The sequence below is a fragment of the Protopterus annectens genome, chromosome 8.part0, assembly GCF_019279795.1.
Source record: "Protopterus annectens isolate FY-2018-M chromosome 8.part0, PAN1.0, whole genome shotgun sequence".
In the NCBI taxonomy this organism is placed as follows: Eukaryota; Metazoa; Chordata; order Ceratodontiformes; family Protopteridae; genus Protopterus; species Protopterus annectens.
Genome location: NC_056741.1, coordinates 1,977,973,118 through 1,977,984,546, shown reverse-complemented (window position 1 = coordinate 1,977,984,546; position 11,429 = coordinate 1,977,973,118). Strand labels below are relative to the sequence as shown.

At 43.4% G+C, this 11,429-nt stretch overlaps 1 protein-coding gene across 1 annotated transcript in view; it reads left to right on the top strand.

Annotated features, from left to right (window-relative positions):
• Nucleotides 1-490: 490 nt before the first annotated feature.
• SLC7A6 (solute carrier family 7 member 6) overlaps nt 491-11,429 on the top strand; it is an 855,166-nt gene continuing 844,227 nt past the window's right edge. Inside the window, exon 1 of the mRNA XM_044081519.1 lies at nt 491-1,050. Within this exon, the coding sequence (XP_043937454.1) occupies nt 531-1,050 (520 nt within the window). The 5' untranslated portion in view covers nt 491-530. The remainder of the gene's footprint in view (nt 1,051-11,429) is intronic.

Sequence of the window (11,429 nt, the reverse complement as noted above, 5' to 3'; positions counted from 1 at the left end):
CAGAGAAGAGGGTCTGATGATTATGAAGCAGTGGAGGCAAAAAGTTACAAATCTATATTTTTATTTATTTATTTGGTTTGCAAAGAGAATTAAAATGCATATTTGTGTACATAATGTGTCTTTTTAGTTTGTTTGCTAATCCTGTTTTACTAAATTTTATGACAGATATCAGTATTGACATTTTTATACCAATGTCACAAGAATAAGGTCTCTGTAATATTTCAGTATTGCGAAAACTGAGTTTTGCCCTTGTGTCTAAAAAGACTGAGGTGTGTGGAATAACCTTTTGCTAGGGATTTGAAATTATTTCAACTTGGTCTTTTAGGCAGCTTATTCTTATAGACGTTTCTTTTAAGGGTGGATGGACATCTGCTATTTCAGATTAATAAGGGTTGCATTTATTGCTTGACTGATAGTACCACTTCCTAGGAAGATCAGTAGTAAGTGCCGAGAAAAATTTTAATTATCTTTACTTTTTTTTTGTTTTTTCAGACTCATACCACTGTGGAACTGTAGTGCTAACTCCAAAGATGGCTGGGAAAGATATGCTGGTGCTTCCGGCAGCAGACATCAGTACTGATGGTGACCGCAACCCTACAGATACCTCTAATGATGAAGATGGAAAACCAAACACAGAAACAATGCAACTTAAGAAAGAAATCTCTCTCCTAAATGGCATCAGTCTTATTGTGGGCAACATGATTGGGTCTGGCATCTTTGTTTCCCCAAAAGGGGTCTTAATATACAGTGCTTCCTATGGACTGTCCTTAGTGATCTGGGCACTTGGTGGAATTTTCTCTGTAATTGGTGCTCTGTGCTATGCGGAGTTGGGGACCACTATAAAGAAGTCGGGAGCTAGCTATGCCTATATTTTGGAGGCTTTTGGGGGGTTCATTGCCTTCATCCGCCTGTGGACTTCATTGCTGATTATTGAACCCACCAGCCAGGCTGTGATTGCAATAACATTTGCCAACTATTTAGTTCAGCCAGCATTCCCTTCCTGTGAACCTCCCTATACTGCATCACGCTTGATTGCTGCTGCTTGTATCTGTAAGTATCTTTATGTATTGTGTTTTTTTATCTATGTAACTAATGATATTTTGAAGATGACTTTTTAATGAGGGACGACCAGTGGGGCTTTCATACTGTGCACCCAATGTAAATAAGTTTACACCCCCCCACCCCCACCTGTAGTCCATACCATATCCTCTTCACCCAGATTAAGTACAGTAGTTGTTTCAATGGTTGTCTGTTCTTAATTGCTTTTACTATTTACATCTTCTAGCATCCATTTTAGGAAATTGACACTATTCAGAAAGTGTAAGCCTAAGCTACTCAAACTGTTTCACATGCCATTATTCCTGATGTTGAAAAGATCTTCATCGGCTTTGCGGTTTCTGCTTCAGTCCCCAGCGTAATATCCCCATCTGTTGTGGATTCCAGTGATTCAAATGCTACATACCTTCACCAGCAGTCGTGACCACCATCTGTCTTGCAGTGATGGAGTAAAGAGAAGTCAGGGGAAGGAGCATCTATCCAGCAAACATCTAAAGGTTGTCACTGTAGTCTTGCTTAGCATGTGACAGTAGCACAACTGAAGGTAAAGGGGTTGGAGTGCTGGCCTGGGGGCCTCAGTCTGACTTGTCAAAGCCCATTGGTTTGGCTTTGGCTGTCTCATGTGCCCACCTTTTCTTGTATTTAGCTTGCTGATTCTGTATCAGCAGAGTCACATGATTCAAGATGCAATGAAGAAGCTCCTTCATGAACTTCACTGTCAGGAGAGAGTCCATGTTTACAGCTGTGGTTACATCAGTTCCACCTATGCTTTGGAGAGAATCCATGTTTACAGCTGTGGCTTGCATCATTTTCACACATGCTTGAAAGGATTACACAAGTAGTGACTGAACCCTCAGTACCTGGTTAATATCCTACACACAGACACACACACACACACACACACACACACACACACACACACATTCTCATTGATATATATTTTTTTTGCCTGGTGGAATCGAGTTATATTGTGTGAGATTGTAAAGATAGAAAGCTCAGCAGCCTCCACTGAAACACAAACCGACAGGTCATGGTTAGCACCTAATGTTGCATTAACTAGGCAGGAAACAAGTTACCAGCCAGCAACCAGTAGTCCATGGGGAGAATCCTGGCCAACATCTAATAAGTGCTAGTGGGAACTTAGCAACAGATGGTGTAAATGCAAATGGAAACTGGTGACACCCAAGCGAAGGAAGTCCTAGTAATCTCTACAGGGTACAAAAAGAAAAGAAGATGGAAGACATTAAAACAAATTTTAAAAGACAATAGGACAGCTAAAGAGAATGGAAAGCCTAGGGAAGAGTGGGAAAAAAAGCACCTCTGATGAGGTCCCTAATGCTATAACTGCAAATGTGACACCAGAAAAAGTAACCCTGTATTGTTATATTTTTGGTGACAGTTATTGGAGAAAATAATATAGGTAAAACACCAAGCAAACTTCTCTCGAAGGAGGCAAGGGATCTATTCACAAATGTTATAAATGAGTAAAACATTTTTCACCCATTTATCCCATCATATTGTATGTCAAGACTAGCACATACTCAGGCAGACCTTCTGAATAAGGTGCAGGGTTTGATTTTCACATTGGGGTAATTGGCTAGGCTTAAAATGGCCCACATGGGCACTTAGCCTAGTACTCCTTTATGAACCTATGAGCAGTCAGTTGTGGCATATCTAAATGAGTAAGACAGTTAAGTTGCATATATTTACATGTAGGGACTGCTTGTGGCAAAACTTCATTTTTAGTTTTGGTAAGGATCTTTTTTACATCTTGGGTATAGGGTTAACAAGGTATTAAATCAGTATATTACCAAAACAATAAAGGCTGTTTTTAGAACATGCCCTAATATACTAAACAGGAAAAGTACTAGAACTACAGTGCAGGGCTCAAGTTGGTAAATATGATGTAGTTGTGATCACAGAAATATGGCATATCCAAAAGGAATCTCCACTGCATTTTCGAGGATTTCAGGGCTTCCACAAATGCAGAGCATTGTGTGTGTGTGTGTGTGTGTGCGCGTACATGTGTACACGTGTGTGTGTGTACGCGCATGGTTGTGTGTACACGCATGGGTGTGTGTGCACTTGCGTTTGTGTGTGTGCGCACGCGTGTTTGTGCATGCGCATGCGTATGTGTGCGCCCACGAATGTGTGTGTGTGTGTGCACGCGCTTGCGTGTGTGTGTGTGTGTGTGTGTGTGTGTGTGCGCGCGCGCGCAGGTGTGTGTGTGTGTGTGTGTGTGTGTGTGTGTGTGTGTGTGTGTGTGTGTGTGTGTGTGTGTGTGTGTGCAATATAAAATGTGGGTATGATCTGATATTTTCATCTTCATTTTTCTTAACCTGTGGGTCTCAGAGCTGACCCTCGGAACCGACCAGCTGCTCTCCAAGGATGAGATTCCAGATTTGAGCTCCTCCATTCAACCCATAATGCTCTGCTTCCCCACACTACCTCAGATCTCATTTGCCGGCATTCGTTCAACAGCTGGGTTCCTGGGCTTTGAGCTCCTCCGCAAAATTTTTGAGTTTTGAGACTTGCATTATAAAACTTTTTTTTGCATTATTCTCTTCTTCCACCTCCCTACTCTGTCTTTCCTGACCTGCAAGTAGTTTCTTCTGCTTTTTGTTTCTATTTCTTAATCGGGTTTTCTCACACCATAATTTTCTTCCTATCTAGTATAAAAAAAAGTCTTTCTTTGTGTATCCTCTCTTCTTTCCTTTTCTTATGGCTGACCAGAAACCGATTTCAAGAAATGCACTTCCTGTGGGCATAAAATCCACTGTCTGATGCTCACAGGGAGTGCATTTACTGCCTTAGGCCTGCACACCTGGACACCAACTGTGAGGTGTGCAAAGGGTTCCACTCTAGGGCCTTTGTGGGTAGGAGGAGCAAGCTTATCCTTAAGGGCTTGCACCCTCCATCCTCCTCTTTGGGTGTCCTTTCCACTTCGGGGGCTCAACCACCCCTCCAAAAAGTCCCAAGAGGCCTGGGAGAGCACCAGGTACTCTCCCACAAGATTCCCTCAGAGCCGACCCACTCTGACCTGAGGTCCTCGGCTCTTATCTCCTCTTTTCCACCCCAGTCATCCTGTGTGGCTTCAGGGCTGAGTGCTACTTCTGTAGCAGTCCCGATGTCTGTTTCGGCCCCAAGTTCATTGCCGACTGGACTGTTTAGGAGGTCTCCCTCTCATTTACCCAGGAGATCTCTGACACCCCCTCTTCCACTTCCAGGTCTTCCTGAAGCTTTACCTCCAAAGACATGGGCAGACTGATGAGATAGTTCCTCAAGGCTTGTGTCTGCTCCATCCACATCTATGTCTGTGAGGGTTTCCCCATTCTGACCAGTGGTTCCTTCTCTGACCTGACCTTCCATGTCTGAGCCCTTGGTTCCATTTATCTCCTGCACTTGGTTGTTGGTGTCAGTCGGGATTTCATCATCACCTCCAACTGTTTCCTCAACATGCTCAGCCCTGACCTCATCAGTTCTGAGTGTGTCTCAGAGCCGCAGCTTCAAGGTTGGCTCCAGGGGGTTGACATTGACTCCGAAGTTTTCAGAGCTGTCTCTCCCCCTAGGGGCGTTGGCCTTCGACAGCTCTGCTCTGACTCCCCCCTTTGGAGTGCAAGGCTTGGGCCCCCCGGGAGGCATCTACTTTGGTAGCTTTGGCCCCAAGCGGACTGCTTTTGGAAGTTTGGAGCCCTTCTGCTTTCGAGGTGGTGAAGAGGGTTCTCCCCCACCCTGGGAGACCCTTGGGTATGTACCTCCTCGGAACCTCCCCCTCCTTATTCTGGTCTTGTGCCTGAGGCCTGAAGTCTGCCACATGGACAGCTGGGCCTGGAAAGCCTCCACAACTCACCTTCTGTAAATCCCCAAGAGTTTTCCAAAATCTCCCTGGAGCATCCCACTGAAGAGGTCCCCTGGAAGAGGTTGTGTAAGAGGAGTCACATGGATGCCTTTAAGGAATCCCTCTCCATTGACACTGATTTCAAGGAAAGAGAAGGGTCCCCCAGGTCACCACCCAATGAAGTCTCTTTTGGAGACATTCTAGAGATCCTATGCCAGAGAGGTGGCTGGCCTGCCCAAAATCCTTCCCTGGAGGAATCAGTTCTGTGGGAGGCTTTTGGATCCGGCCCATCTACTACCTGGATATGGTAAAGCCAATCCCCAAGCCCGTTCACAAGATTTTGAGTGTCCTTTCAGATGAGACTTTCTGGACCAAGGGTATCCTGGTAGATGCTGTGGTTGTTGCAGCAGCTACCAAGAAGGAGCTCGCTCAAGAAAGCTCTTTTGCCCACCCTCCCAACAGACTCGCTAGTGCTAGACAGATTTGGGAAATGGGTTTATGCCTCTTCCACATTTAACTTGAGGGCATTAAACTACCTATCGCATTTCATGAGGCTACAAAAGGATCTGGTGAAAGAACTTTCTAGCTTGTCTCCTGGATTCATGTCTACTGAGGAACAGAAGACCTTTTCCTGCAGACTGGCCACCCTCCAGTCACTGGCTAATGCATCCAAGAGATTGATATCCCATTCTGCAGAGGGTACCTCAAGGACAGCCGGTTTTGGCATTGCCATAAGGCACCATGCCTGAATGAGGCTGTGTGACTTTGCAGAGCCCTTCAAACAATCCTTTATAAATGCCCCCTTTGATGGAGCCACCTTGTTTGGGCCTTTGGTTTGTAACACTCTCCCACAGAGGAAAGGATGGAAAGATCCTGTCTGCCATCAGAATCCATTTTTATACCCAGCAAAGGTCCTTTTTAGGGAACCAACGTGGTAGTAAAAAGATGTGTTTCATAAGTCGTAGGGTTTTCAAGACGTGCAGGGAGATTTTTCCTACAGGGGCAGAGGGGTGAGCAACCAAAATGTAAGACGCTGTCTATGTGGCTGAGGGGGTCCACAAAACCAAGGGTCATGAGAAACTTTCTTGGACTAACCCTTCCAGCTCTGCTGAATGGTTGTCCAGCTGCCTTCCTCTGGAGACAGTTAGGGGGTGCTTCTTCCTGCACATAGCAGCCAGGGAGGCCATCACAGATGATCGCCAGGTGCTAAGGATCCTATCCAGAGGATACTACATTCCCTTTTTTGAAACTCCCAAACAAAGAAATTGCCTCCCTAATGTTCCACCTAGTTAGAGGGAGGATGCTGTCTTAAAAGTCGAAAAACTACTAAGGAAAAAAGTCATCCAAAAGGTCTCCCTGATTAAGTCAGATCAGGTGTTTACTCCAGATTCTTTTTAGTGCCCAAAAAAAAAGAGGACTTGTGGCCAATTCCGGACTTGATAACATTGAACAAGTTGGTAAAGCACACGAAGTTCAGGATGGTCATGATTCAGTCCATCTTACCTCTTCTGAAGATGAACGATTGGATGTGCTCTGTAGAACTGAAGGACACGTACTACCACGTAAAGATGGACAGATGCTCCAGGCAAATATCTGTGTTTCAGAGTAGGAGCCAGTCACTACCAATTCAGATCACTCCTGTTTGGCATCAGCACAGTCCCCCAGGGCTGCTCACCAAATGTTTGACTATGTGGTGGAACCACACCTCAGGGTGCAAGGTTTCCAGATTTTTCCTTATCTGGACGACTGGCTTCTGACTGCTTCAACCAAGCATCTACTGATCCAGGCCAGGGATTATCTTTTACATCTGGCCCCTCTCCTAAGAATTGCATTCAACATTCAGAAATCTCAGCTGCAGCCAGTTTAGGTTATAGATTTTATTGGAGCATGTTAGGGCACAAGGGTATCACAAGTCTTTCTAACTACTGAGAGAATTACAAGTTTAAGACTTCAGGTCAGACAGTTACTGGCCATCCCAACTCTTCTGGCCAACTTGATTCTCAGTGCATTGGGTGCTATGGTGACCACTGTAACTCTACCTACACATGTGGATACTGCAGTGGACATTAATGGTCCAGTGGTCTCTTCACAGGAATCTCTTGAGTTTCCCTGTCAAACTCTCCCGAGTATACAAGGATTCTCTGCTTTGGTGGCTTTACTGTGCAGACATTTCTCAAGGGCAGCCATTTATCCTTCCTCCCCAAATGCCACTGTGACCATGGACTTTTCCCAGATGGGGGGTGGGGGCATTAGCTGGGTTGGATGGCTCAAGGCACGGGGTCACCTGTGGAGACCAACTTTGCATATCAAAGTACTGAAGATGAGGGCAGTTCTTCTAGCATTGCAAGATCTTCATAGCCTTCTACCTCCAGGGACTATTGCAATAAAAACAGACAGTATGTCTGTGGTGTGGTACATAACAAACAGGGGAACCAGGTCCTACTCCCTATGTCGGGAAGCAGTGAGATTGTGGCAGTGAGCAATCTCTACCAACCACTTTCTAGTAGCAATAGACATTCCGGGAGAGTCCAACATATTAGCAGACAGGCTCAGCTGAGTGTTACTCATGCCTCACGAGTGTTCGATAAATCCACCCATGGCAAAAATTGATTTTTTGGAAATGGGGTCAACCTTGTTGCAATCTGTTTGCATCCCTTGTCAACAACAAATGCAGCAGGTACTTTGCTTTGATCCCTCCTCAGGGACAGACACCCAGGGATGCTGTAGTCCATGCTTGGCCTCCCAGTCTTCTCTGCACCTTCCCTCCTCTGCCATTAATTCCCAACTTTTTACAGAAAACTCTCAGGTTGAAGAGCAAGGTAATCCTCATTGCCCCCTTTTGGCCCTGACAGACCTGGCTTACCTTTCTTTAGTCTCACTGATGTGCCCACCATTGAGGTTGAAGCCGATTCCAAACATTCTCTCCCACCTATCAGGGCATCCCCACCTAGACTTTTTTAGGGTTTGAAGCTAACCGCATGGTTTTTCCAATTCTGATGATGGCAAAATGTCCCAGACTTTCTTCCCCTGTCCAAACAATTCTGATCTCATCCCTTAGTTCTTCAACCCACAGGATTTATAAAAGTAAATGGAAAAGGTTCTCCATTTTGCTGCAGCAGAAGCAGGTAGATCCCTTTACGGATTCTATTGAGTTCATTTTGGACTTTTTGGAATCACTCTTCCAGCTACTCTTTCTTCAAGGTCCAGCACACAGCTATTTCCAGTTTTCACTTAGGCCTAGACTCCTCCTCCCTTGGTATCATCAAAATTTTGTAAAGCCTTCCTTAGAAGCACGTTTTTGCTTTGTCCACCGATCAAAGACCCTACCCCTCCATGGGACCTGACTGTGGTTCCGTAAGTATTGGTTCATCCTCCCTTTGAGCCAGCGGCTACAGTTCTCTTAAAATTTCTGTCTTGGAAGACCTTTTTTTAGTGGCTATCACCTCTGCAAAAAGAGTGCCCGAACTTCAAGCTCTTTCCTCTAAATTCCTATACTTAATTTTTCATAAAGACAGGGTAACTTTACATATGAATTTGTACTTTTTGCCAAAGGTAGCCAGGGAGGGGAACATTAATCAGTCTGTCAGTTTTCCCTATTTATCAGAATAAAGGAGACTACACCCTTAATCTGCTGGATGTACATAGGCAGTTACATTTCTACTTAGAACCAATTCCTTCAGGAAATCTGAGCAGTTATTTGTATCCTTCCCTGAGGGAAAGAAAGGAAAACCTATTACAAAGGTTACTTTGTCTAGATGGTTGAGAGACAATATTTCTTTTGCATGTTTTTCCAGAAACATACCCTTGCCAGGTCCTATTAAAGCTCATTCTACAAGGTCTATGTCTTCTCAAGCCTTTTGGTCCAGGGTTTCGATTGAAGATATTTTTGCTGCAGCTACCTGGTCAAATCTTCATACATTTGTTTTGTCTTGCATTATAAATTGGGTATTACATCCAGAAGTAGGAGTGCCTTTGGCTCTCCCATAATCTGGAATATCCTTCCGTGAGAGCCACCTGGGGTTTTTCAGTAGCCGGGGGACTCTGTCCCACAGGTTAATGAAAATGAAGATAACAACATTAGATAAAGAAGTTATTTCTTACTGCAACATTCCGTCTGTGTTATCCATCTTCATTTCCATTAACCATCTCTCCACCCTTCCAGTCTTTGGGAGACCTGGTGGAACTTTCAGAGGTACCTCTGTTCCTTTGGGTTGAGATCCTGATCCTTTTTCTTATGGTCTTGGATGATTGTCTTTATCTAGGATAAAATGTTTTGTTTTTTATACTTGGGGCTAATTCAATCTGAGTTAGTGTGGGTGAGTGGGGCATTATGGGTACAAGGGAGAAGCTAAAGTCAGGAATCTCAAGCTTGGAGAGCGGCCAGTCTGTTCCGAGGGTCAGAACCAAGACCCACAGATTGATGAAAATGAAGATGGACAACACAGATGGAAGAGATAACTTCTTTTTTGCATATTTGATACAGTGTGTGTGTGTGTGTGTGTGTGTGTGTGTGTGTGTGTGTGTGTGTGTGTGTGTGTGTGTGTGTGCACTCGCACACGTGCAAGATGGTCTGAGCTGTACTCTGAGTAAAACTAGCCAAACAGCAGAGGTAATATGCATTATGTTTGGCACTGGCCAGTCATTTTTGGTTATTTTCAATTCTATAGCAGCTCAAGATTAGCTAGTGATGATTGTTTAAAAAAAATCTGTGTTTATATTTCAGGAATAAATTGCTCTCATTTCCTCTTTGGTGATTTGAATGTTAGAACCCCTTGGGGATTTGTGGGAAACTGTACTACAAGCAGCAAGGACAAAATTCTTGTGTGTGGAAAATTTTGTACTGGTTGCAATTAGATAACAAGTAGCCATACTAGGCATAAAAAATACTGGCTATTGTTTGGGTCAGGAAGAATCTGATGAGTCTTAAGCATGTCCAAAGCTTAGTAACTCAGATTATCTTTGTTAGTTGTGAAATGCAGCTAGATAACAACATGAATGGTCTGCTGGCAAATCAGTAAAGCAGTCTTCAAAAAGCTGACAGTACAAAGATTAATAATGATCTGCAGTACTGAGACTGTAACTGTCATTCATTCACAGATGTATATCCTAGGATAAGTGCTACTTAAAAATGGAGTGCATAAGTGACTGTGTTCGTACTAGTAACAAAAAGCTACGCATGCAAAAGTTTAATCACAGTCTGTATACTAGAGCTATTCAAAGTCAAAAAGAAGCATAACCATTAGACATTTTAAAGATATTTCGATAAAAATAGTAAAACATTTTATTTGTTGGGCCATGTTAAAACGTTGTTAAATAGGCTAGACCATTACTGAGAAAATAATAGTTATTTAAGCATGTTAGAACTCATGTGACCAGGGCATAGAAGAAAAAACCCTTAACATTAATGTTTGGTAATACTGTTGTCTGACAAGAAATAATAGTTGAATTGTTAATGATAGTCCATTTCTTGGAACTGTTATTGGACTCTAGTAATTTGATGGAAACCAAGGTTAATACTGTTTTATGTCAACTTATTATTGATAAAACAGTTTTACTAGCACTGAGAAAAGAAGATACAAGTCAGTGGCAGGACCAGATGTTTCAAATGGGTATTTTCTCAAGAACGTTAGTGTTCTCCTGTTTAACGTATCGATTTCAAAAATCCTTAGAGGCCTGTTATATCGATGAGACATGTCACTAGGCAGTAGTTGTCACTATTCCCAATGGCAGCAGTTTTATGTACTGTGGACAGTTTTAGGTCTGTAAGTCTTGCATGTATTCTAGGTTAAACATGTTGAAATTGTAACCATGGTGCATCAGTCAGCATAGATTTACATCTAGGTGATCTTGAAATAACCTCCTGAGTTGTTAGAATAATATGTTTGCTATAGAAAAGAAGATTAACAGGTGGATGTTGCATGCTTGGAGCTTGTGAAAGCTTTGGACTCCCATTCTGCACTCTCCTGTACTCTTCACACTGGGAAATGTGTGCATGTACATGAACTGTGAACTTAAGAGTCAGAGCACAGGGCACATAATGTCCCCCAAGGTTCTGTATTGGCCCATTTTTATTCAACACTTTTACATCAGCTGTACCACCATTTAGATAAGGAAATTTGCAGATGACTCAACAGACTGTTTGATGGGCAGTATGAAATGTTATATTTAGTGCCAAAAGTGTGCTAGTTATTTACTTTGGGCAGAATGAGAATTGCCCGTACTCCATTAATACTGAGATTTTACATTCTTCTGAAGTTGTTAAACTTCTTTGTCTCCTTGTAGATAGGTTCCCAAACCATATGTTAATGCAATAAATGAAGTATTTTTTGTGATGTGTCTCATTTAGGCATGTGGACATTTTCGTTAGAAAGCCATGCGTGAATGGGCGTGCCTTCGTTGAAGGCTGGGTGTCAGGCTGGCACCTCAGCACCATAAAAAAAAATCGACTGCCAATCATTAGCGGACCGGAGTTCTGCTGTGGCGACCCCTAACCGGGAAAAGCCGAAAGAATAACAACAACATTATGCTACTCTTC